Raw genomic sequence first — 25,379 nt, 5'->3', positions numbered from 1 at the left:
TCACGCATAAATTCAGTGGATTGGGAGCAAAGAGACACGATTTTCTTCCAGTCAATTAATTAAGAAGAATAATCACCCGTTTGCAGGGATAACAATTATCGATATCAGAATGATATTGATAAAGCATTGTTAAACGATTCGAGCGGGAATTATCGATTGCGAGTCGCGGCAGTTCGCTTCTCTTGAATTAGTTAGACAACAAGCCACAAAGCTGGGCTTCCCTCTGCCTCTACACTCGTCCCTCCCTTCTCCACCTGTGATGCTAAGTAATTGCTGCAACGAAATGTTACTTGTACAAATAAGTCGTTATCAGAAATGGTCTGATCCATTGGGGAGGGACGGCACGAATCGCAATTTGCGTTATCAAACTCTAGTACCTGGAGAATAATACAGATTCTTAAAATAATGTTTAACAAGTAATGATTTATAAACGATCTACGATCTAACAGACGTTATTAATGATTTCAGAGGTGGTACTACAAAAAAAAAAAAAAAAAAAAACGATCAATAGAACGCTCCTCATAGGTAGCTATTTCAAAAAGCTCATGCATGCGAAATAGTTAACAAGACAAACACAGAAAGCTCTAACAAGCCTATATTTACGTGTATGCGAAAGATATCCGTCTCTGTTGCAGCCGTTCCATAATTTATCGCGCGAAGGAGTGTAGTTAACACGAAGCCAGGCTGTCATTTCGCTCGCGACAATGCCGCGAGATTATCCCGCCTCGAAGAGACCACATAATGATACTAAATTTCAGGCGACGAGGCTATCGCTCGAAGCTTGCTTGTGTTTTTAGAAACCTGCATTTAAAGTATCCGCCAAGCGTGCAGTTGTACCAAGTCTAGACTGTATCTTAATTGCGCGTCGATGCTTCAGAATGTAAATCTCGCGACAGGATGAGAAGGTAGTCCTTGCATGAGATGTTGCGTTGTTTTATCGCTTCGAGTGAACGTTCGTAAATAATGAAATTCAGTTATATCATAGAATAACGTCCAATTCTTCTTGCTCGTCATAATTTAGAACCTGACGATATTATCTTTCGTTTTTAATGCACACCTTAAAATGAAAGATGTTTTATACGTAAGAAGGGTAAGTAGTTAAGAATATGTATTACAGAAAAATGTTAAGTTACATTCGAAAATGGTTTGCCCTGACTGTCTTCCGTCGCTTGAAGTGGTCCTAGGCTCTTGAGTGTCGACTTACGGCACTAACGACAACGCCAGCCCCCTCCAAACACCAATTCTACCCTCTCCTTACGCTCCCCCTCTCCAGGTCAAGCTCCGCGATCAGCATCGAGCCGCACCACCGTATACCTATTTCAGCATGCCGTACTCACTCAATGAGTCTGAACGAAACTCCTGCGTTTTCTTAACCAACATCTATTACTTATTACATATTTCTTCCACTCAACTACGACATCTATGATTTAAACAAACAAAAAAGAATGATTCGTGATTAAACGATTGTTCGATCTCCCTCAAAATATTCCAGTTCATGTACAAACAACCTACATTATTTTATAACATTTTTATCTTTTACCTCGAGGAAACAAGCGCACTGGAAAAATAGTCGAAGGCCTAAGACACCATTTTTCAACACAGAGATACTCAACTTCCAAGACATGATTGACATGCTCCACTTCTTCCCCTACGAAATCCACTTTTTCTTACTTCACCGCAAGGCTGGTAATCATTCTTTCTCTCTACCTTCATTCCCACGTGATCCGGAGAAGGCTGATCTCTCGGCTGCGTTGTCTGCGTCCAATATTTCGGTTTAACAGTCTTTGCAAATTTATATTCAGACCTGATCCTTTATACGTATGTACGTAACTGCAGATTCTGTAGCGAAATTTTTAAGCAAATTCTCACCAAATATTCGTGTAGTTGAAATCGTGGCCACGAAAAATGAAACACTTGGTAGAGACAGAGTAGAAACGTAAAGGGCGAAAGTACGTGATACACAGAAATAAACGGTCAATAAAGATTTTACAGTTCTCAAGGATTTAGCTTAGCACGTTGCTCTCGTAACAGTATTTTCCAATATATATGTATCCTAAAGCAAGTTTTTTCTGTGTCAGATATGAAGTCTCACTCGATTCATTCTACCTTCTTTTTTTTCTTTTTTAGTTAGAACTATCATTCTAAGATGTACTTTATTTGTTAGCCAAAGTTAACACCAAACTTTTCTATGGAAGGAAGTCCATTCTTTGCTATGTAACAAAACAACGAATCAAGGAGGGTAAAGAATCGCTCATTACCTCTTTATGATTAAAGCCGCGGTGTCAGGTTTCCTTGGCAAAAATTCAGTTACCTTCACCCTTGTACAAACTCTCTTGATTCTCATCGCTTAAGAGCTTTGCAGTTTCTTCTTTCTCTATGTTCTCTCGAACACGAAACTCTAACAAGGGGAGACGGATCCGGGAACGGAACAAACAATTTTCTAGTCAATCGTATTCCGTGAACGAGTCGTTGGCATACAACGAAGATACGCGTGAAAGTCCGTGCTGTGATAATTAGGCAGAGATCGGAGTTTTCTTCTAGTTTCGTATACGCGTCAACTTCGAAAACACGCGGCTAAGATTTCTTTCTTCTCGAATGGACCATCGATCGATGATGCAACGAGACGGATAAAAAAAGGAAAAGCTCGATGTATCTGGTAAAAATACTTTGAACGATGCTTAATAGCAGAGAGCGGAGAAAGGAATTTTTGGTGGGCTATCGACATACATCACGACTTTTTCCACTGTGCTTCAATTTCTAAGCATCAGGGGATCCTGTCGAGCCGCCCCCAAAGCAGAAAACGAATCGATAAGCCGGCGGGAATCGGGCAAGAAATATTCGCGTGAAACACGCCATTTTAAACACCGACTAAATTACCGAAGCGCGTGAGAAAACGAAGTGGCCGATTTCTTTTTGCCTTTTCCTTTCTTTTTCTTTTTTTACTTCGAGTTGCGACGTGGTTCGTTGCGAGACAAACTTAATGTTGACGTTGAAGAACTCCATCCTTGCCACCGCGAGCGATCTCGACGCTATTTTCAGCTCAACCCTGAATCTTAATGAGCGTTACAATCATGCTACTAGAGTAGGCAGAGCTTTGGGACCTCTGTCGAGGTTCTTGGACAAATTTAAGAATCCTTCCACGCACGGCACGCTATATCTCGTCGTCGTAATTCGCTTTCTCTTACGAAAGATTGCTATCATTCGCTTATAAATCTCTTTATACGCTATGAGATTGTCGAAGATGAAGGTTTTAAAAAGTGCATTACGATGCAGAGATAACGTAATGGAAAATGTAAAACTTGCCCAAAAGGTTTACAAAACAACGTATATGTATAAAGTCGTGATAGTCTTTTTCAAATGTCGATACTTAATATACTTAAACGTCGAACGACGGTACAACGATAAACGTTCTCTTCAACGTCTTCGAATGACCAATAAACTTTATCCAGTCGTTCTACCTCCGAAGAACAGTTTCGTTTGTTAAAGATGAGATATAATCCCAGTCTTTAATTTCACGCGCAATGCCAATTTTCAGACACCAGTTTTATCGCAATCGACGCCCTGGTAAGTTCGTTTCTTCCGTTCTACATTTAAAAAGCAGCGCAAAAAGATTTACTCTCTTCGCTGCCAACGGATCGATGCTGTGAGCAAACAGCGAACACTACGTCAAAATCGTGCAACGTTAGTATTCATCCGAAGGGAACGTTTATTGCGCTTTACTGGCTTCGAAACGAAGAAAAATGTCATCGACATTGCGCAGAGCGAGTTTTTCTGAGTGACTTGCACTCTCTACTCGATCTCGGAAACTATACATATATCATTTAACGAGGAGCGAACAGAGATCAAGGACGATCAAGAACGCGTAGAAACGCTCGAATATGATGGAATATATGCAAGGGGAGACTCATGCTCGATTGCCTGTATCTCCATGGTTAGAGATGGTTAGCGATGGTTAGAGATTGAAACGTGGTCGCGGAAAGAATTGGTTGGATTTATGGCCGATCGAAGTGGTTTCGTGCTTCTTTCTTCTTTCTCTTCTTTCACCTTTCTCTTATTTTTTTTCCTCCTCTCCTTATTTTGTACTTTTTCTGTTTTTGTATCGACATTGATACAACCCGACGGAGGGTAGACTTTCTTTCTACCAGTGTCCAGATACTTGTATATCGAAAGTCTTTGGAAAGTCGAAATCTTTGAAGTTAGGCGGAGATCTTAGCTATAGCATTATCTAGAGTTTAGTAATGGACTGTAGATCGTAACGTGGGATGGCAGAACGAAATGCATATTCACCACACCGAATCTCGTTAATATCCCTAAGGGACACAGAGCCACATAGTTCTGCCTTTCTTTTTCCATGGTTCTAGTTGAAAATACGTATCGCCGTGTAATATCGATGAAGATAAAGAATGCTCCATTCATTTGTATTCATTCTATCTTCTGCATCGAGCATGGATGACACTTGGAAAGTCTTCTTGAAAAAATTCTAGTAACACAAAATTCTGATATAACTCTCTTCGCGTGACTTAAAAAAATTGGCAATAAAATTTCCTTATATTTATTCAAAACATATTACTTTGCATTTACTTAAATGTCTGAATGGCTATACCAATCAAATACTACAATTATCTTATTATAAACGTCAAAATCAAAATGACGAGAACAGTCGATTTCCCAATGAAGCTTTATCAGGTGATTAGCAATGCGATAGTTAACGTTAGAGCGAAGATTAGATACACCATGCAAAGATGTAGTCAAACATAGAAGGGAAGGGTATAGCGGCGCTGATATACTAATTGAATTAGTTATTTCGAAGCAGAAAGTTAAGGGCACGTCTGCGCCAAGTTTTCAAGCTGAAATAACTCGGAGAATCGACGTGCTAGTAAGGGTGCTCGCGTACTCACCCTGCAAAGTTCTTATTAAGCTGAAAGTTTCGTTTGATATCGAGTATGAATATTATTTAATTATTAATTCCAGGGTTCACTGTTTGATCGATTTCGCTTTTGTAAAACGATTCGATCTCGTGCGAAGTACAAAACGACTGTGATCAATATGAAATAGTTAGCTAGTCAATTCTCGAAAATTCACTACGTACCATCGTACACGCATTACACTTTATAGTCTGCTCGTTTTTCCGCCGATAAATCTGCGCTCCACTGGTCAGTCCGTTGAAATATTTGAATAGTTTGCATGAGAAAAGGCGTGGAATACAAATTACGAGCAATAGAATCCTTTTTTTACTCGAGCGAACACAAATGGAAAAGAAGAGGTGCGTGTTGTATGCTAATTTGGGAAAGTTTCACAAATGTAAAAAGAAAACGAAGAAAACTTGTACAGTGCATATGATAATTAGAAAAAGAAAGTAAGGAAAGAAAAATTATTACATTACTTCTTAACCGAAGTCGAAGAATAAAATCCTCGGTTGCATGATCCTCCTTTATGTAAAGAGAATATACGTATAACAAGGTCGGCGCAGCACAGTTTATATGTGATATAAGAAGTTATAACGCAAACCTTCCACGGCAGTAGTAGTACCTATATTAATACTATCCGTGGAACCCTGAATTGAGATTTATACTTTTATTATGATTATTTGTGATTAAATCGCAATTCCGATGTAATACCTATCTAATCAGAACATATAATTCTACAATATTCACATTTCTTCTATTTTACCTAAAAAATAAACAATCAAATTCAATGTCACTTTATTTCAATAAGTTAACTAAAAATTGACGAAATATGGTTGTAACATAAGGAATTGTTCGAGGACCTGTATTCGCTAATGAATTGCGAGGATTCCAAAGAACGAGAGAAAAGGAGAGGAAGCTAATAGCATGCCGGTCCTGTGTCAGGTTATTCTACTTAGGCATAGATATAGACTGGAACGATTTCAGCAGTTTCGCCTCACTTTCAGGACTATGATATATACAAGCAGCTTCTCCATTCACGGCTGTAACAATAATGTACAACGCATTAACACGTGTCAGCGATGTAAATTGAGCGTTGGCGCAAAACCGCACTAGTTTTTCGATACATATTCATTAGTGGTAATCAAATGATTAATATTCCTTCGTATCGTCTAATTTCATCGAGCTTCTCTGATATACATTATTATTAATGCCAACTAATTAGGCGAAGGACGCAATTATAGTTGACGAAACACTCACGGCCGAGTTCCACTCGTTCAAGTGGAAATTCCCTTCGAAATTACGGAACATGAACGGAAATTGAACAAGCCAGCAAGTGTCGTGTTTCGGTAAAAGTTACAAAATATTTCGAGCATGGAAGCATAATTAAAACTGGATAAAACATACCGTTACCGTGGCATCGATAATGGCACGCGTGTTAAACGAAGAATATTTTATATCAGTCATCGCCAAAATAAATATCAAAATAATCGAAAATTATAGTTCATTGGCGAATTGAAACATAACTTCAGTTATTGTTCGAAAAAGATTTACTGCGCGTGAAATAAAACATAAGAAAGCCATTTTCTCTAAACTTGATTCTGAAAAGAAATACACATTTCCGTTCTGAGTATATAAAAGTGTACAATTTGTGTACTATGCATAATGTAATTCAAAGATTTTTAAATTACATAGTTTAAAAAACAAATCAATTACCAAAGTATAAGATCCTGGAAAGTGCAGAAAATAGCGTAGCATTGCATGTTTAGTCTCTAGATATGTTTTTGTCGACATGGTACTTGAATGATCGCGTGCTGATTGAGCGACATTTGTCGGACCACTGTCGGACACTGTTTCACTTGTACGATCAAATGCTATCGTCACACAGTGATTGCACCAGATACATCTAAATACGTCTGTCGGTTACTACTCCGACAAAACTTATCATTTCGGGGATAAGGTTCCTATAACTGTTCCATACACATGAATTATCGAGGATACATGGATAGGACCAAATAAAAATTAACAAGCACTATATGCAACTCGCTTAGATGATTCGACTGATTTGCGATGTAGCCTTTGACAACATATTTTCAGAAATTCACTGCTTTGATACCGTTCACGAAAGAATTTAATTTATCATAGAATTAAGAAACAAGGTGGATAGGAGCGCGTGGGAGAATCCATTACTTCATGTGTATGGTTTTCTAAAAATCTCGATCTTTTCTTTATTATACATAGTAACAATCGTAAACAATACATTCTTACCGAATTAAGTATTATTCTAAAATTCTTCATACGAACATATAGTGCTTCAAATTCGATATTACCTCAATTCATAGAATTCGATCCTCAAATGTTGTACGCACTAAGAAATCTCGATATCGCGAGCTCTTTGAAATGCTGAAACGAGGGCATTTAATTGTACCGCTTCACTACAACCAATAGATACTCTTTTCTCTATTTCGGCTAGTTTAATTACCAAATCGATAAGTACGGAATCTGGAAATTCGACTAAAACGAAATGATTAAACTAATATCTTCGCTTATTTTTTTATGAAATTGATAACTAAGAGACATACTTTTATTTACAAATAGATGCAGTTCTGTTAATATATCCTGCAATGCCAGTCCTTTCTTTAGTTTTATGTCTTGTATTTCTAAACATGCGTTAAGGCAATCGTAATTTAAAAATGAATAACTACAGTTAATTATATAAAAAGGATACTACAATAACATAATTCATATGATTCATTCAACAACCAATTGATGATATTTTTTATATCAATTGGAAGAGGATGTCCTACACAAGAATAAACATTTTCTTCTGTAACTGCACTGAAAGCAAGCGAAGTACTTTGGAGGACATTCAAAACTTTCCTCATATCTCCTCCACTCAATGTTATCAATGCTTGTTTTCCATCCTCCGAAACATTTAAACTGAAGCATATATAAAAGTGTTAGTAATAGATACAATATTTTATTGTAATTTATATACCTACTTCTCTTCTTTAATAATGGCATCTAGCCTTGGTAAAATTTGGTCTGTAGACAAAGGGCCAAACCTAAATTTAGTGCACCGAGACTGAAGGGCAGGGATAATTTGACTGAGATAATTACATATAATACAAAACCTTACATTGTCTGTGTACTTCTCTATTACTGAAACAATTTTTGCATAGAATGTGTCTTTCATACTTAAAGCAAGTAATTCATGTTACAACTTACTTCTCCTAAGAGCATTCTGGGCATCCTTTGTCATAGCATCAGCTTCATCAAGGATGATTAATTTAAAACCAGATCTGTACATTGTGCCTGTACTTGCAAAGCTAAGGATCTGTCCTCTAACTATACCAATACCTCTATCATCTGAAGCATTCATTTCTAATACCTGTATGGAAAATAATACTGTATATAAACCATAGTAAGTTGTACAAAATAAAGATGATATATAACAAAGAATCAAACCATTGAATTAAATTGGGCTGGTGTATATAATTTACGTGCACAAGCAAGTATTGTACTTGTTTTCCCTGTACCAGGAGGTCCATAAAAAAGGAGATGGGGAAGCTGATTTTCATCAATGAATTTATTTACTGTAATAAAAAATAATAATTTAATAAACGAGTGATAATCATACATTTTTGCAATATCATTAAATTCACACATATACTAACTAGTTTTTATGATTTCCTCGTGAGATATCAAATCATCTAATTTTTTCGGTCGATACTTTTCCACCCTGAAAGAACAAAATAACAATGTTATTCTTTATACTTATTCGATTATTTTTGAAACTCCATTGTAGATGACATAAACTTTACCATGGTAAATTGGTGGTTTGAGTAGGTTTCTCTGTCATAGTTTATAATTCAAACTTGTATGATAAACTTTAAAAAGTTATCTAAAAGGTTAGAATCTACACAGGTTTTGGCGCTCATTTGATCAATGCTGGTTGCGAGTAACGAAAATGCGCCATTTCTTTATTTGAATAGCACACGCTGATTGGTTGATATATCTATCGAAATACATTATGCAAAATATATTAATAATTCAAATTGTTTTACATCTAATGATAAGCGAACATAAATCGAAAAACAAAAGACTGGCATCCAAAGATCGTATGATATTCGTTAGACTAATGAGTAAAAATAAAAGTCATGAGTAATTCAGAATTGTGTCACAGAACCCCTGAGCATATATTCTTTATCAAAATCCGATTTAAATTAACTCTGCCAAAATACCAAAATGATGAGAACTTAAAAACTGAATTACTCGATATAATAAAACGCGGAAACATGACACGTTACTACGAAGATGTATGTAAGGCATTCGACTGGAAAATTGACGAGAATCTTCTCGATGCAATGAAGCATGAAAACGAGCTTACGTGGAAGGAATTAGAGTCCTCTGATAATTTGACTCTTGAGGACACTGAAAAAAGAAATTGGCGAGAAAAGTTCGAGTTCTTTTGTGAAACTGGTAATCTCGATCGTGCCACAGACATTGCGAAATCCGTCATAAACGACGAAACTAATTCATCCAGCATCAAAGTCGAAGCTGCATTCGGTTTGTTTAGAATAGCACACATAAAAAATAATATTCGCTCGATGGGGCAAATAATTACCAAGATAACAAATCTGATGGAAGGTTCTCATGCATCAGGCAGCAATTGGTGTTGTCGTAATAAATTGAAAGTGTACGAAGCTGTTTACTATCTGGCAACGCGAAACTTTCCTCGCGCTGCGTGCCTTTTGCTGGACTGTATCCCAACCTTTGAATCCTATGAACTATTGCCATTCAAAGAGGTCGTAGAATACACAACATTATCAGGAATAATTTCCTTATCCCGATCGCAACTTGATTCTCGATTCAACAATAATGGCCTCCTGCAACAAGCTTTGCTCACTGAGGCTCCCAAATACAGAGCATTTTTTTATTCTCTCTATGATTGTCACTACAAAGAATTCTTCGAAAATCTCGCCTGGATAGAATGCGAGCTTAGAGCAAATCCTTTGCTTCATTTCCATTATCGTTATTACGTAAGAGAGATGCGTTTGAGGGCATACTGTCAGCTATTGCAAGCATACAGAACCATCAATTTAAGTAGAATGGCGACAGAATTTGGCGTGACAGAAGAATACATAGAACAAGAAGTGGCACATTTTATTGCTAATGGTAAATTGCATTGTAAAATCGATAAAGTGGCTGGAATGATCGTTACCATCAGCGCTGCTGGTTGCAACAGAGGGCAAGCACCTGATGTTTCATGCGATCGAGGATTAATTTATCAAAATATCATAAAAAGAGGCGATGCGTTACTTAATCGATTAAAAAAGCTTGGTCAAGTTATAGATTATTAATTTTATGATAATTTATTCTTCAATGATAGTCTGACATGTCATTATATCAATGACAATATTATTATATACATATGTAAGTTTCGTACTCGTGTGCAGTCGTAATTACTGTTACACTTGATCTTCAACCTTAGGTAAACTTTCATAGCTCAGGATTTAAGATTTACTAGGATATTCAAAAATTTTTAACGTCGAATTATGTTTAAAGTAATTCGTATTCCCACAGTATTGAAAAACTTCAAGTCGTTTCGAAATTGATATTCAAACGTGCATTCACTAGTTACTAGTTTTAAGTATAAGCCGGAAGTGATTGAAATATTTGCGTCAAGTATGTCAAGAATCTGACATATTTTTAAGTGTTTAATAGTATCTTAAATAGTATTTGTCAATTAAAAAAAAAATATGTCTTAAGTTTCTTTTTTACAAATGTTGTAACTAAATAAGTGGCGTTAGGAATCTTCCAGTTCAATAAACCATTTACTTTCTAACCTTATTTAATCCTGTATATATTCTGAAACGTTCTGTTTCGTTTTAACCGAGATAGTAATTATTTTTTTCACAAGTTTAATGAAATAATGGCGAAACGGCTTCTCACGAAATATCCTCGATCTATTTACAAAGGAACCAAAGAAATTAAGCAATCTTTCAATTATTTGCTTGTACTGGACTTTGAATGCACTTGCAAAAAATACGAGAAAATTGACCCGCAAGAAATTATCGAGTTTCCCTGTGCAGCAGTGTCTACGACAAGTTGGGAAGTTGAAAATGTCTTTCACGAGTATATTAAACCAAAATACCATCCCCAGCTTACTCCATTTTGTACAGAACTTACTGGAATCATACAGGACCTGGTAGACAATCAACCTTACTTTCCAGAAGTGTTTGGAACATTTTGTAATTGGTTAGAAGAACATAAATATTTTAAAGACGGGAACAATTCTGCATTTGTTACATGCGGTGATTGGGACTTAAAGTTCATGTTACCAAGCCAGTGCGAGTTAGAGAATATATCATTACCTAAGCAATTTATGAAGTGGATAAATTTAAAAGGTAGTTTTTGTGATGCAACAGATCATTATCCACGAAATTTAACAGATATGCTTTCACATCTTAACCTTCCTTTGGTTGGAAAATTACATTCTGGAATATCTGACGTAAAGAATATGGTCCAAATAATACAAGCTCTCCAGTCACAGCATAATGTACAATTTAAGATAAATAATGTACATCATGATGTATTAAGGGATATGTTATTAACAAATAAAAATTTTATTGATTAATTTATTTATAGTAAAAATATTGCTGATATAAAAATTAAAAGCTATAGGATAGCAGTATCTGTATCATAAATACTTCAATAAAAAATTAATTCTAAAATTTCAATTTACAATCATTTAACTGTTACTTTTATTTGTACATCAAACTTTTTGTTCTCAGTATAAATTTCAAGAACCGCGTTGAAATTCCGTTCAATTTTTCGTTTACAGTGTATTTTTAGTTGAAAATCTCTTCTAGTAGGTATCATTCCTTCCGCAGGAACGACTTTTAAATACTCCGTATTTGATAAAGCAGTTTCGAACGGTTCTGCCACAGTACAAGGACTTCTTATTGTTACAACTGCTTCTGATCTAGTCGGTGGAGTTAAAATTACAACAGATGGGCTAATGATAAAATCGCTTGCATTCATGCCGTTTTGAAGTGTACTATTTGCTACAAAAGTCCTGAAGATTTCTTTATGTAAACATCAATGTCTATTGAACTTTATGACATTTAAATTATTTGTTACACTCACTCTGAGGGTAGGAAACTTTCACCATTTCCTTCATATATCTGACTATTGTCGCTACAAAGAGAATAAAACATTTGTGATTCGTCGGCATTATCGTGAAGAACGGACATAGTCTCATCGGCGCACACTTCCACCGTTAACATTATTTCATGTTGACGAATCCCTTGACAAAGGTCCCCAAGATTTTGCTAAATAATACTTAGATTTATAAATAATTTAATAATTAGAGAAGTTAGTAAATTCCTTGTTACCTACCACTGAATCTCGTATAGCATTTATATCCGATATTAATTGTTCTCCAGAAAAAGTTTTACATAATGGTTGAATAATATTCCTAAAAGTTTCATTTTCATTTCCACTCAATTCGCCTGTTTCTTTCATTTTATTATACAATCTAAAAATAAAAAATAAAAAATTGAAGAGTAGAATAATTTTTTATAAACTTAACACGTTGACTGCCACGCGTGTTTTCAAAGAAATCTTCGTCAGGCTACGCGTGCAGCAGTACCAAGCGTCCGATATTTTAGTAATGCGAGTCGCTCATGTGGTTTGTTCGCAACATTAAAACCACTAACTGTTGTTGAATATAGTGAAGGAAAGTATGGTATAGATTATTCTGACCAAATGGTTTTTTATGTCATCGCAATTAGAAAAGGAATAAAATGATACAGAAAACTTGGCATTCAACCCCTTCTGGGAATTTCCGTTGTAAACGCTTTAACGGTTTACAAAATTGCAACAAGGAAGAATATAAATATTAGAATATTTAGACAATTATTAGTTGCAAAATTATTAGGGTTGTCTGAAAATACAAAAAATCCTTGTCTTCAACGGAGTCACTATAATATTGCCGTTCAGCAAAAATGATTCCGGAAGAAGCATTAGACGCGCATGCAAACTATGTTATGCAAATAAAAGACGTCGAATGAACCGAACAAAGGCACGAAAGAATTTGAAGAAAACAACGATTTATTGTCCAAATTGTCCCGACCAACCTCAATTATGTATAGAATGCTTTAAAGTTTTACATTCTAAATAATTTTTTTAATAAACCATTTTCGTATTACTTTTATAACAATTCAACAGTTTTATTATTATGGAATATCTTTTCAAATACCTACGACGATCCTTCGGAAGTAGTCAAATAAGCGACACCCGAATATGGGTTACGCGGCTTGGCCACAAACTTTGCTGACATCCGAATACGGGTGTCATGGCAGTCAACGTGTTAATATTACTTACCTACGAATTCGCCAACGCGTAGGTTCATCTCCATGGGTAATTAACAGGGTTCCAACATGTGAGACATTAGATCGTTGCAGTAAAGCTAGATCTTCCTTTCGCGGTTCGAATTCCAGAGTCACCCATTGAACATCTTTCGAATTTAGCAAGAATTCGGTTGGATTTACTTGCCAACTCGATGCCATAGTAGGATATACAGCTGAGATTATTAAAAAATAATTTAGAAAATGATCATTTACAATTCATATACTTAAGATACCTTTGGGTATTAATTTGATTTTAACATAGGAACACAGATCTCCAATATTTTGTAATTTGATTTTTGCACGTGGAGTTCTTCCGCACCTTAAAATACCAAGCGATAACCACATTTTTCCGCCTGTGTCTTTAAATGCTTCTGAAATTTCAACTTTGCTATAACCCCCATAACCATATAGAAATAGCTGCAAATGATATATTACAAATAAATTCAAATATTAATTAATTTATGAGAGTTCCAACATACAATACGTTTATTTACCACTTTCGAAGATCCAGGTTCAGACTCTTCTCTTTTTGGCTCATAGTGTCTGAATATTATTTTTCCAGCCGCTGCGCCAATATGATGAGGACTAAATAGAACTGACAGCATCCTACTTTCCAAACCTTGTAGAGCTAATACAATAGCACCAACGGGCTGTCGTTCTCGAAGAAACTGAGAGAATGTCAAATGTTTTTATAAATGTAAAATATTAATTAAATGATATTCCAGTGGATTAAATATATTACTCGAAAATTTTTTTCACTGTCCGATATAATAGCTTGTATCCTTATTTTGTTGTTACTTGTATTACGAATAGTGAATTCCCTAATTTCTGACTTTCCTGTTTTCACGCTATTCCATATCAGAGCAGCGTGAGTTGTTCTGATAGGAATTTTATCGCCAGTAACAGTTAAACCAGATACTGAACTAAGAGGCGAAATTCTGCCAGATACGCCTGACCTATTATTGTGTAAAATGTCAACATTTAAAACTTTGTAGAAGCTTAATATAACATATAATATTAAATTTACTTGTTTGAAACCACGCTATGCGGAGACGATGGAGAACTAACAGGTGGTAAATACTGAGGTGTATCGCATCGAACATTTTCATTTTCTGCCTCTGTATATGTGTTTGAGTCTCCGATTACAGAATAGTAATGATCATTGCCAGCAGCAGTTAATTTAATTTTTGCATACCTATAAATATATGCAAAAATCAATAAAAAGATATTGATATTATATAGGTTTATAAAATGTCCTCTCACATTTTAGGAGTGTCCGTTGTTTGTTGCTTGTATGTAACAAAGAAGCATCTAGTTTCCCTAGGTTGCACAAGTAAATTTTCTGGTTCAACTGAGAAACATTTTGAATTTTTTGTTAATTCAATTTCTTGGATAAATGAAGCTGTTATTAGCGTCGGTATCGTCCCGAGATTAATCACGGTCAAGGGTTTGCTTTGTTTGTTAGGAACGACCAAAGGTAAGTCTGTATCAATCGTTTGTATCTTACAAATTCCTACTTGTACAATAAGAGGAATTTCTTGGATTATTATACTGTTCTCTGGAGTACTTTCGTTTTGAATTATTAAAGTGCCAGCGTAACGTTGTAAGGATCGTTGTTGTGTCTCAGTATTTTTTTGCGCAACAGCCTTGCATCGAACATTTGTAGTGCGTACTTCTTGAGATTTAAGAGTAATATATTGTGATTCTTCTGGATTTTCTAAGCTAAATATTGCTGGTTCATTCTACATTGCATTAAAAAGAAATGATAGCAGACATAACAAATAAAATACATATGAGATTAATTAGATGGAATTATCACCTGTAGTATAGTAATTTTGATGGGTACATCGACATTATTTTTATTTTTTATTGTAATAGGTAAGACTGCCATGCTATTTTCAGCAATATACTGAAAATCTAATTCTTTTTTTTGAGAAGGGTTTGACACGTTTATATCAACTTCTTCGGGTTTGAGACATATAATATGTTTCATAATCCATTCAATTCTTGTTACCATATCTGACACTGTTATGTTTAAAACTGCAATAATTGGTTTACACATTTTCACCACTATTACGGAAATCTGAAATAATTATGTTTTAATTTTTATATTGCTGTAAATTTGTAATCGTCTTTTTTTTACCTTAACATGTTGTTCTGCATTTGGTTTAATAAGAATAACATCTTTCGGCAGTGTAAGTCGGACATTATGCTTATCTCCTTGAATTTGATTTACGCTTAATGCACAAATGACCCATCTATCACTTTTATTTAAGAGTTCAATATCAATTTCTCTAGGTATAGCAACGATACAACTGCACAATTCTTCTGTACTTTTGCCAATGACAACGTCTATAAAAAATAAAAATTAATAAATCATAGAAGAGCAAATTACAGGATGATATACTTATTGCGTTATAGTATCTTACTATTAACATAAAATTCTTGTAAATTTGAAATATTTTGAATTTCTGATCTATCTTTACATGAAACATTTTCCTTTTTTATATTTTCTTTTTTTCCTATTTCTTCTTCTTCAAGACCGGCAGACTTTTCCTCCTGACTAATCATTGCGTTAATTTTCGAAGTATGAGATGATATTTTGTTTTCTGTATAATTTGGAAGAGTTAATTTAGAGTCTTCCAACAATGACTTAAGCTCTAAAAGAGATATTCTTTGAGTGAAGTGAAATATAGGAATAATTTTAAACTTAATTTATTCAAACAACTTATTAGTTGATTAAAACTTAAAATTTTTAGGAAAAAACTGTACCTTGACTATATAAGGATGGTAAGTTTCCACTACTTAACTCTTTCTTAAGTTCCTGAGAAATCGCCTCATAGTTTATTTTTGTACCTGAGTTAGAATCAAATGAAAGCATTCTTGGAACAGAATGTTTAATATCTACAGTTTCATTAATGATTTTACTATCTAAAGATAATTTTGAAGAAAGATTTAGTAATGCCACATCTTTTCCAAAATTATCTGTATTTTTATTTGAAGTAGCAGGCATGGATTTTCTACTTGAAGGCGATAATGTGTAAGTATCTCTAACTACACTCTTCTCTTGCACCTGCGTGGATTTTTTCTTTTTCTTTGCCATGATGAGTTGATCCACTAATCTTCGTGGTGTGCCACTATCGATATCCTGTAGTGCTTGAGCGATACTGGTCAAACTCATAATACTTTGCTCTTCCACATCTTTTGTTATATTTGGAATATTTTGAGTTTTATCTTTCGCGATATTGGGTCCAATTGAGGAATCTACAAGAAGAAATAGCCTTTTAGATATACAAGAAATTTGTTTCAATAAATGCAAATAAGTAATACCTTCTGTTACAGAAGAGCAAGTTGAATCAACTAGAGGTATAAGATGATCTTTTTTTTTTGGACTATTTACTGACAGACCCAAACTTGGCCTTTCTACCCCAGTATCCGATAATTCTCCAAAATTTCCACATTTTCTTCTAAAAAATTCACTCACAGATACCTTATGCCCAGCGCAGGATCTAAAATTTAATCGTATTTGATTATATTTAATAATATTTACGATGCAAAATATTTGCAATTATGTACTTACTCTACTGATAAATCTAGTTCACCCATGATACCAGAAAAACAGGAAAAGTTTAAGTATTCTTTTTCAGAAGAAGCTGTTGTGGGAAGAGCATAAGGATAACTTTGTTGCCAGGATGCTTCATCAGCTAACAATTGACTGACCATTTCAGAAGCTGGACGAAAATCTTCATTACTAAATTGAGCCATGAATTCAGCAGTTGTTGTATCAAATGTCATTTGATTCAAATTTTTACTTGAAGCTAATGATGATAAATTATTTTCTGAACTTCTACTTAATCCGGATGAACGTGCACTGATCTCTTTTGGCTCAAAAACAACCTATATATGACATTCATAAATTATTCCAACCAATTTTTCATAAAAAATTATACTTACACTATTTGCTTTATCCTTAACTGAATGTGAAATATTTTCATTCTGAAGATTAATTTGATTGGAACATACGGATTGACCATAATCAATTAATGTTGAAGGAATGATATTACTAGATAAATTTTGAAAATTCGTATTGTTTTCTTTGTTTGTATCTGCAATGGTAAGAAGCCATATTTGATATTTATCTACAAATAGAGACTTACGTTTAAAAAATTAAGGTTTTTACCATATGTAATAGATGTACTTTTTATATCACTACATCTTTGAAGTAGCTTTCTAGCACATTCTATGTCCAATTTACTCTCACTTTGTTTCCCTACTTCTTCTATTCCACTTACTTCAGCTAAAACTATAAAAATACATTATTTATCATGACCATCAATATAAACTATATAAAACACAGTACAGAATTTACAGGAAGATATACTGTCCAGTATTCCAAGAGATGAGTCAGTAGACTTTCGTGTAATATCATTTTTGTCTTTAACAAATTGTTTACAAATAGCCTCTTCAATACCCCTATCAAGAACATTGTTTTCCAATCTGAAAAAAGTAATTAATTTTTTTTTCTAATAACATTTTATAACTATTTGAATTATATCGTATTATTCAGAGCTTGTGAAATACAAAATTTATAGACAAGACAAACTCACGTGCTTTTTCTTTGTACAGTTGAAGTTGCTTGTGGCTGAGGAGTACTTAAAACAGTCACGTCGATAAAATCTGCTTCTGTCGGCTTTAATGGTGTGAACATTATCAAAATTTTCTTTTGTCTGTCGTTCAATCACTATTAACCGCTAATCTCTCATAGATACAATTCGTACACGTTGAAGATTCTAAGCGATTTATCAATCGCCAAATTAACGAAACAAAGGAGAGATTGTACCATATTACTCAACTCAACGTATTGTTTGACAGTTGATCGATCTTAGCGTTCAAATTTGAAAGTATTCTGTGATCATCAAACATAGAACATGAAATTCTTACTATATTGGACGATTCACATACGGTGAATATAATGAAACTGCCATCTAGCCTAAATATTCCCGAAGCAAACCATTATGTGTATCGTTATTAGAAGGAATCGACATGTGTGACACTGTACTAAATAATTCGTAAAAAGTTATTAATTTTCTGTAAGAGAGATGTTGAAAAGAAAAAATATTTTTATCTTAATAATGCATCGATAAAAAAGTATCGATAAGAAATTATTATAATTATATGTTTCATAGTAAATATCCTAATTCGTTGTGACCGCATTAAAGTTTACAGTTTCAAGATCACAATAAAAATTATAACATATTGACAATAGAATGAACGGAAAGGCAGGGATAACGATGGAAAGAAAAAGATTGAATTATGAGAATAAACTTATATTAGCACCTATGGTACGAATTGGTACGCTTCCTATGCGTCTTCTTGCACTTGATTATGGAGCTGATATAGTGTACACAGAAGAATTAATAGACTGGAAATTATTACGATCATTTCGTCGTGAAAATGGTAAGAAAATGTTAGTATTAAAATATTCATCAAAACTAGCTTGATTTAAAGAATTAGAAAAGTTACTTTAATGAATTCTTCTTTAGATGTTTTAGGTACAATTGATTACATAGATAAAACAGATGGTACAGTGACTTTTCGAACATGTCTTAAAGAGAGAAATAAAGTAGTTTTGCAAATTGGTACTTGCGATGCAACAAGAGCACTGAAAGTAGCCAAAATGGTAGAACAAGATGTTGCTGGAATCGATTTAAATATGGGTTGTCCCAAACTGTTTTCCTTGGTAGGAAAAATGGGTGCAGCCCTTCTAAAAGAACCAGAAATAGCTACAAATATTTTAAAAACTTTAGTAGATAATTTGAGCATTCCTGTAACTTGTAAAATTCGTGTATTGCCAGATTTAGATAAAACTTTAGAACTTTGTGAACTTTTACAATCGACTGGTATATCAGCAATTGCGGTTCATGGTCGAACTGTTAATGAAAGACCACAACATATGAACCGTAATGATGTTCTGAAGAAAATATCTGATAGACTTGCTATACCAGTTATAGCAAATGGAGGGTCAAAAGAAATACAAAAATATTCTGATATCTTCAAGTAATGCTTTACTTAAATTTTACCTTTAAAAATACATATATTGTTTGCACAATTTAGAAGTAACTGCAGTTATTTATTTACAGATTTAAGGAAATAACAGGATGCAGTAGTGTGATGCTTGCACGTGCAGCTGAATGGAACTGTTCAATATTTAGTAAAGAAGGTTTACTTCCCATGGAAGATGTAATAAAATCATATTTAAAATATGCTGTGGATTGTGATAATTCACCTTCTAATACTAAGTACTGTATACAAAATATACTTAGGGAACAGCAGGAATCAACATTAGGCAAAAAGTTCCTTAGTTCTCAAACTTTAGAACAAATATGGTATGATTAATGTTGTTAGAATAATATGACCATTTATTATGATATTAATTAGTATCTTGTTTTAGTGATTTATGGAACTTAATTGATTATTGTCTTTCAAAGAAAAAAGAATTTGAAGAAAAAGGTTTATTGGGAAGATCTCAAGTTTCACCTATGAGAGAAGATGAAAAACAGGATGAGGGACAATCATCAAATAAAAGAAAGATTTCAGAGGAGGAGGACGTAACCTTAATGCATTGTGCGTTTTTAAGAAATAATTATGTAACAGATCTTGAACTACCAAAAACTATTTTACATAAATGGACGCAAACTCAAAGGAAAAAAATACCAAATTATAATACACAACAGAAGGGAAAATTATTTCAATCCATCGTTACCGTCGATGGACGGAGATATGGATCATCCTTCTGGTAATAGACAGAATTGTATATTATGTTACATACTTTTATTTTATTAACGTAAATGTACTTTAAATTATTTTAGGGAAAAAAATAAAAAGTGGGCAGAACAAGGTGCTGCTCTGGTTTGTCTTTTTTCCTTAGGTCTAGTCAATAAGAAAGCTCTTGCTACAAACTGTAATGTTCCTTGTTGATAATCTATGAGCAAAGAATAGGAGTAATCAATTATTACATCACGATTTTTAAAAACTGACCTCATATTTTTTTATTAATTTTGTTATTAATAAAACGACATTTTTCTGATACAGAGAAATATAATGTTTTTACTTATCCTTTCTAACAACAGCGTTATATATGAATAATTTTTAATATTTCTAGATGTTTTAAAAATATTACAATATTAACATTACAATATTCGTTTTATAATATAAATTTTTCAGTAACAATAAGAAATCATTATAATCAGTGGTTATCATTCAAGAATAATAGAACAATAATATCAGTGATTATCATTCATAATAGAAATAAAGATTCGTTTTTATATAAATCAGTCTAAATGCTAAAAATATAAAAAAATGTATATCATATCATGATATCATTATTTATAGACTTAAAAATTCTTACTAAAGACTTAAGTACTTTAACTTTTGTGTATCTAGCCTAACAAAAAATTACATCCGATGTTAGGTATATCTATACTATACTTTGTCTATGACTAACCAATTTTCGGATTGTGTTAACGTTGTTGGTATTCTAGTCTCCTAAAAAATTATTAATTCTGATTTAAGTGATAAATAAATTAGAGAAAATAATCAATCAGCGTTAAAAGTAACTATTTATAATTTAACAATTAAATTGTTAATTAATAATGGGCCCACCAAAACGTTTTAAAAAAGATAATGGTATGAAGGTATCCTTTATTTCATTAAAATGTTTTACAATTTTTACCTACAAATTTTATTATTTTTAGAGCAACTTTAATAAAATAAGAGTTAAGATAATTTTTATTACAATTATATATGAATGTCAAGTTATTTGATATTGTAATGAAAGTTGTAACTTATTTTTACAGATAGAGGTAAATGGAAAAAGCGTAAAGAGGATCCAGAAGAATACAATGACGATGATACTTTAGATGATAATGAAACTGAAGGTATACCTGATGCAGCCAAAAATGATGTTGAAAAGCAAGATGATACAGCATTGGAAGATGAATTTGGTGCAAAGGATTATCGTTCTCAGATGATTTTAAAATCTGATTGTACTTTAAGGCCACTTTGGGTGGTAATGCTAATTTTAATGTTAATCAATCTCTTATAATCTGATTTTTTAAACATATGTATATAAGATTATCTTATTATTAACATTTTTTTAGGCGCCAAATGGGCATATTTTTTTGGAATCTTTTTCACCTGTATACAAACATGCTCATGATTTTTTAATTGCTATCTCAGAGCCAGTGTGTCGTCCAGAACACATTCATGAGGTAAAAATATAATTAAATATCAAATTTGCTCATATAAAATATAAAAAATTTTAATAATTCAAATTTTATTTTAGTATAAATTAACTGCTTATTCTTTGTATGCTGCTGTTAGTGTTGGGCTTCAAACTCATGATATAATAGAATATTTAAAAAGACTTAGTAAAACTAGTATTCCTGATGGGATTGTAGAATTTATAAAATTGTGTACATTGTCATATGGCAAGGTAAAGTTAGTATTAAAGCACAATAAATATTTTGTCGAATCTCCGTATCCTGAGGTATTACAAAAATTACTGAAGGATCCTGTAATTCAAGAATGTAGGTTAAAAAAGTCTATAGAAGACGAAAAAGATGAGATAATCACAAATGTTCAAAGCAAAACAAAAGCACCACAGGTAATACTGTTTGAATATTAATAGCGTAATTATTTTAATGAAATACAATACTAATATTTTCTGTTTTTCCTAGTTTGGAGTAAAAGCAGTGACTAATGTTCCAACTGGAAACACTAAAATAACAGAAACGACTAATGATCAGGTTCCAGCAGAAGTAGCTGCTGTTCCCGAAGATATTACTACCTTCTATGATAAAATGGATAAGGAGGATGAAGATGAAGAAGAAGAACACGAATTAAAGACAGTTAGTTTTGAAGTAAATCAGGTACAGAATTTTTATCTTAATTTATAAGAAGCAAAATTTCACGTATTATTGAATATTTGTAAAAAATTATGTTGTAGGAAAAAATTGAAGTTATTCAAAAAAGATGTATAGAATTGGAGTACCCGTTATTGGCAGAATATGATTTTCGCAATGATACAGTAAATCCAGACATAAAGTACAATAGAGTAGTATAACAGAAGTGTGTCTTATATATGTAGCAAAAGGTGTCTATAAAATTACTAAATTATATTTTAGCATTGATTTGAAACCGTCGGCTGTACTGAGGCCCTATCAGGAGAAGAGTTTAAGGAAGATGTTCGGAAATGGGCGTGCTAGATCAGGCGTTATTGTTTTACCTTGCGGTGCCGGTAAAAGTTTGGTTGGAGTAACAGCTTGTTGTACAGTTCGGAAACGTGCGTTGGTCTTATGTAATTCTGGAGTATCGGTAGAACAATGGAAGCAACAATTTAAAATGTGGTCCACCGCGGACGATTCAATGATTTGTCGATTCACAAGCGAAGCAAAAGACAAACCTATGGGTTGTGGAATTTTAATCACAACATATTCTATGATCACTCATACGCAAAAACGTTCATGGGAAGCGGAACAAACTATGCGATGGCTCCAAGAACAGGAATGGGGAATTATGGTTTTAGATGGTAATATACTTTTTCAAAACAAAATAGATCGAATTACAGATTTTCATTAAATTATTTAATATATATTATGCTCTTAGAGGTACATACGATTCCTGCAAAAATGTTCAGAAGAGTGCTAACAATCGTTCAGTCACATTGTAAATTGGGATTGACCGCAACATTACTTCGAGAAGATGATAAAATTGCTGATCTCAATTTTCTGATTGGACCTAAACTGTACGAGGCCAACTGGTTAGAATTGCAAAAAAGAGGCTTTATCGCAAGAGTACAATGTGCCGAAGTTTGGTGTCCTATGTCGCCGGAATTTTATAGAGAATATCTTGGTTGCAAAATGACTAAAAAATTGGTAAATAATCGCATATTAATTTAATTTCATATTTATATTTGACAATTTTTAAATACTATTCTATTTACAGTTACTTTATGTGATGAATCCTAACAAATTTCGTTGCTGCCAATATTTAATACGATATCATGAAAGGCGTGGGGATAAAACCATTGTTTTCTCAGATAACGTTTTTGCTTTGAAACATTATGCCATTAAAATGAACAAACCGTATATCTATGGTCCCACTAGTCAAGTAAGTATAAATATAAAAATGGAAACTATATCAATCGCAAGATACCTTACGACACAAATAATTTCAGAGCGAACGAATACAAATTTTGCAAAATTTCAAATTCAACACTAAAGTAAATACCATATTTGTGAGTAAAGTGGCAGACACTTCCTTTGATTTACCAGAGGCTAATGTCTTAATTCAAATATCTTCGCACGGTGGTTCACGACGTCAAGAAGCACAACGTTTAGGACGAATTTTAAGAGCTAAAAAAGGTACAATTCACTAAAAGTTATTTTACATGAAACGAATTAGACATATTAAATATTAAATTTTTTCATAGGTGCCATCGCGGAGGAATACAATGCATTTTTTTACACTTTGGTATCACTAGATACGATGGAAATGAATTACTCGAGAAAGCGTCAGCGTTTCCTTGTAAACCAAGGATATGCATACAAGGTCATTACAAAACTTGCAGGAATGGAAGAAGTGCGTATTATGTACCTAGTAACATTGAATAATGATTTTGTAAAATTACTTTGGATTTTATTTCTTCGATTATTAAAATAGGAACCAGATTTGATGTATACATCTAGAGAAGAACAGGGTCATTTGCTACAACAAGTCCTATCTGCGAGTGACATTGATGCGGACGAGGAAAGAATACCTGGAGAAGGACCCAGACCTGTAAGTTTTAAGATATTAATGTGACTAAAAATTATATTCATCAAATTAGAAAATGTCATGTATTTTGTTGTTTGTTTTACTTTACCTAAAGTATTATTTCAGATTGTACGTAAAGCTGGAAACATGACTTCGATGTCAGGGGCGGACGATGCAGTTTATTACGAATATAAAAAGGCTCCTAGTTCGTCTACAGCAAATAAACATCCGCTGTTTAAAAAATTTAGGACATAAAAAATTTGGATTGTATATATAAAAGTATTTAAAAAATAAGGATAACATATAAAATCTTTCCTTAGTGTACATTTTTTAATATCAATCTTTTACTACACAAAAGAGTTTGAGTTCAGAGATATGAATTTTGTATTTAGGTTTACAAATCGCGTTTTGTAGAAACGGCGACCAATCACTTGCGACATGAGTGACATACTGATTATTTCTTTATTCTTTGTATACCTAATACGTCTGCTTGCATGATTTACGTGGTAGCAATACGATTTACTAATGTAAACTGGACCCAAATAATGCGATAAAGATATTCCTGATAAATGCGTTAATTTGGACCGATAATATTGGCACACCTATAATACGTTTGATGTTGCATTCATTCGAAGCTCCCTAAATAATCTCGGCGAGGACATAAAACTTAGATGTAGTAGATAAAAACAGTATAACGGTAAAACGCTATAACGGTATAATGTTCGTAAAATCACCAAAAGCTAAAGTTTGCGCATTTTGGTCGACTAAACATTAAACATTTAATTCGTTATTGTTTAATTGTTTCATACCATACTCTTATACCATACATCCTAATTTTTAACAAACATAGATTAAGTTTTAATAATACTACTTAATATCATATAATTTTATCGATAGATCATGGACAGAATATCAAGAAACGATTTTAGAAAAAGGCGTATAAATAACTTTAGGAAATGGCATTCAATCGCCTTATATCCTTCCTACCTAGTATGTATGTACTAGATACAAAAAATTCCAAGTACCTAAAATATTAATACAAAAAATAATAAAGAAAATCAATAACAAGGGATTAAATTAATATTTCAAATCTTGTTACACAATTCACTTAACGTAAAGATTAATTTCAAAATTACAGAATACCGCAAAATTCATAGAAATTCCAGTTTTCTATTACGTAACGACTCATTTCTTTTCGATTAGAATGTAATCGAAATCGTGCGATAATGGCACGATAACGATT

The 25,379-nt window shown here is 33.3% G+C and overlaps 5 protein-coding genes and 1 long non-coding RNA gene across 11 annotated transcripts; 4 read left to right on the top strand and 2 right to left on the bottom strand.

Annotated features, from left to right (window-relative positions):
- Positions 1-7,102: 7,102 nt before the first annotated feature.
- Positions 7,103-9,261, bottom strand: LOC100643052 (replication factor C subunit 5). Its single transcript, XM_003398614.4, has 8 exons — positions 8,729-9,261; positions 8,582-8,646; positions 8,373-8,500; positions 8,133-8,295; positions 7,907-8,066; positions 7,633-7,844; positions 7,487-7,564; positions 7,103-7,418 (listed from the first exon to the last, which is right to left on the bottom strand). Exons 1-8 carry the CDS (start codon positions 8,764-8,766, stop codon positions 7,273-7,275), a joined length of 990 nt encoding a protein of 329 aa, XP_003398662.1. The 5' UTR covers positions 8,767-9,261; the 3' UTR covers positions 7,103-7,272.
- LOC105666196 (26S proteasome non-ATPase regulatory subunit 6) lies at positions 9,065-11,647 on the top strand. Its single transcript, XM_012313176.3, has 2 exons — positions 9,065-10,219; positions 10,828-11,647. The coding sequence occupies exons 1-2, from the start codon at positions 9,065-9,067 to the stop codon at positions 11,542-11,544; spliced, it is 1,872 nt and encodes a 623-aa protein (XP_012168566.2). The 3' UTR covers positions 11,545-11,647.
- LOC100650968 lies at positions 11,518-18,059 on the bottom strand. 4 transcript variants are annotated; one of them, XM_012313175.3, is made up of 19 exons: positions 17,929-18,059; positions 17,691-17,818; positions 17,502-17,624; positions 17,276-17,427; positions 16,902-17,218; positions 16,652-16,830; positions 16,094-16,585; positions 15,751-15,981; positions 15,465-15,673; positions 15,141-15,404; positions 14,585-15,063; positions 14,349-14,516; positions 14,064-14,277; positions 13,816-13,989; positions 13,555-13,738; positions 13,296-13,494; positions 12,309-12,447; positions 12,057-12,241; positions 11,518-11,985 (listed from the first exon to the last, which is right to left on the bottom strand). In XM_012313175.3, exons 1-19 carry the CDS (start codon positions 18,027-18,029, stop codon positions 11,655-11,657), a joined length of 4,269 nt encoding a protein of 1,422 aa, XP_012168565.3. In that variant the 5' UTR covers positions 18,030-18,059; the 3' UTR covers positions 11,518-11,654. The 4 variants fall into 4 exon arrangements, with proteins under 4 accessions (XP_012168565.3, XP_048266509.1, XP_048266510.1 ...); XM_048410552.1 differs by having other exon boundaries at positions 16,094-16,830; XM_048410554.1 differs by lacking the exon at positions 11,518-11,985 and having other exon boundaries at positions 12,063-12,216; positions 16,094-16,830.
- LOC125386032 lies at positions 13,193-14,084 on the top strand. Its single transcript, XR_007225850.1, has 2 exons — positions 13,193-13,331; positions 13,884-14,084. It is a non-coding gene; the product is annotated as an uncharacterized LOC125386032 (long non-coding RNA).
- A 225-nt stretch (positions 18,060-18,284) lies between the features above and the next one.
- Positions 18,285-20,418, top strand: LOC100644611 (tRNA-dihydrouridine(20) synthase [NAD(P)+]-like). Of its 2 annotated transcripts, none has more exons than XM_003398626.4 (5): positions 18,285-18,778; positions 18,865-19,378; positions 19,462-19,707; positions 19,773-20,117; positions 20,191-20,418. In XM_003398626.4, the coding sequence occupies exons 1-5, from the start codon at positions 18,589-18,591 to the stop codon at positions 20,297-20,299; spliced, it is 1,404 nt and encodes a 467-aa protein (XP_003398674.2). In that variant the 5' UTR covers positions 18,285-18,588; the 3' UTR covers positions 20,300-20,418. The 2 variants fall into 2 exon arrangements, with proteins under 2 accessions (XP_003398674.2, XP_012168567.2); XM_012313177.3 differs by having other exon boundaries at positions 18,285-18,788.
- A 395-nt stretch (positions 20,419-20,813) lies between these two features.
- Positions 20,814-25,217, top strand: LOC100646716 (general transcription and DNA repair factor IIH helicase subunit XPB). 2 transcript variants are annotated; one of them, XM_020865231.2, is made up of 13 exons: positions 20,814-21,007; positions 21,178-21,389; positions 21,481-21,591; positions 21,666-21,986; positions 22,060-22,251; positions 22,329-22,426; positions 22,507-22,910; positions 22,988-23,256; positions 23,327-23,491; positions 23,559-23,745; positions 23,814-23,962; positions 24,044-24,160; positions 24,263-25,217. In XM_020865231.2, exons 1-13 carry the CDS (start codon positions 20,974-20,976, stop codon positions 24,389-24,391), a joined length of 2,388 nt encoding a protein of 795 aa, XP_020720890.1. In that variant the 5' UTR covers positions 20,814-20,973; the 3' UTR covers positions 24,392-25,217. The 2 variants fall into 2 exon arrangements, with proteins under 2 accessions (XP_020720890.1, XP_048266486.1); XM_048410529.1 differs by having other exon boundaries at positions 20,814-21,015.
- Positions 25,218-25,379: the final 162 nt, after the last annotated feature.

This window comes from Bombus terrestris, chromosome 11, assembly GCF_910591885.1.
Source record: "Bombus terrestris chromosome 11, iyBomTerr1.2, whole genome shotgun sequence".
Lineage (NCBI taxonomy): Eukaryota > Metazoa > Arthropoda > Insecta > Hymenoptera > Apidae > Bombus > Bombus terrestris.
Note: the sequence above shows the minus strand (reverse complement) of the source record. Positions and strands in the feature narration are given on the sequence as shown.

Excerpts from the sequence above, each read along its gene's own strand:
- LOC100650968 (XM_048410552.1), bottom strand. The coding sequence starts at position 18,029 with ATGTTCACACCATTAAAGCCGACAGAAGCAGATTTTATCGACGTGACT. Across the intron at positions 15,674-15,750 it reads ACAAGAATTTTATGTTAATA|ACGTTGTCATTGGCAAAAGT; the intron begins GTAAGATACTAT and ends TATTTTTTATAG. Across the intron at positions 13,495-13,554 it reads AATCAAATTAATACCCAAAG|CTGTATATCCTACTATGGCA; the intron begins GTATCTTAAGTA and ends TAATAATCTCAG.
- LOC100646716 (XM_020865231.2), top strand. The coding sequence starts at position 20,974 with ATGGGCCCACCAAAACGTTTTAAAAAAGATAATG. Across the intron at positions 22,427-22,506 it reads ACAGTAAATCCAGACATAAA|CATTGATTTGAAACCGTCGG; the intron begins GTACAATAGAGT and ends ATTATATTTTAG. Across the intron at positions 23,492-23,558 it reads TCTATGGTCCCACTAGTCAA|AGCGAACGAATACAAATTTT; the intron begins GTAAGTATAAAT and ends AAATAATTTCAG.
- LOC100644611 (XM_003398626.4), top strand. The coding sequence starts at position 18,589 with ATGAACGGAAAGGCAGGGATAACGATGGAAAGAAAAAGATTGAATTAT. Across the intron at positions 19,379-19,461 it reads AAATATTCTGATATCTTCAA|ATTTAAGGAAATAACAGGAT; the intron begins GTAATGCTTTAC and ends ATTTATTTACAG. Across the intron at positions 20,118-20,190 it reads AGATATGGATCATCCTTCTG|GGAAAAAAATAAAAAGTGGG; the intron begins GTAATAGACAGA and ends AAATTATTTTAG.
- LOC100643052 (XM_003398614.4), bottom strand. The coding sequence starts at position 8,766 with ATGACAGAGAAACCTACTCAAACCACCAATTTACCATG. Across the intron at positions 8,501-8,581 it reads CGAGGAAATCATAAAAACTA|TAAATAAATTCATTGATGAA; the intron begins GTTAGTATATGT and ends TTTTTATTACAG. Across the intron at positions 7,845-7,906 it reads GCCATTATTAAAGAAGAGAA|TTTAAATGTTTCGGAGGATG; the intron begins GTAGGTATATAA and ends TATATGCTTCAG.
- LOC105666196 (XM_012313176.3), top strand. The coding sequence starts at position 9,065 with ATGAGTAATTCAGAATTGTGTCACAGAACCCCTGAGCATATATTCTTT. Across the intron at positions 10,220-10,827 it reads ATATCATAAAAAGAGGCGAT|TTTAATGAAATAATGGCGAA; the intron begins GCGTTACTTAAT and ends TTTTTTCACAAG.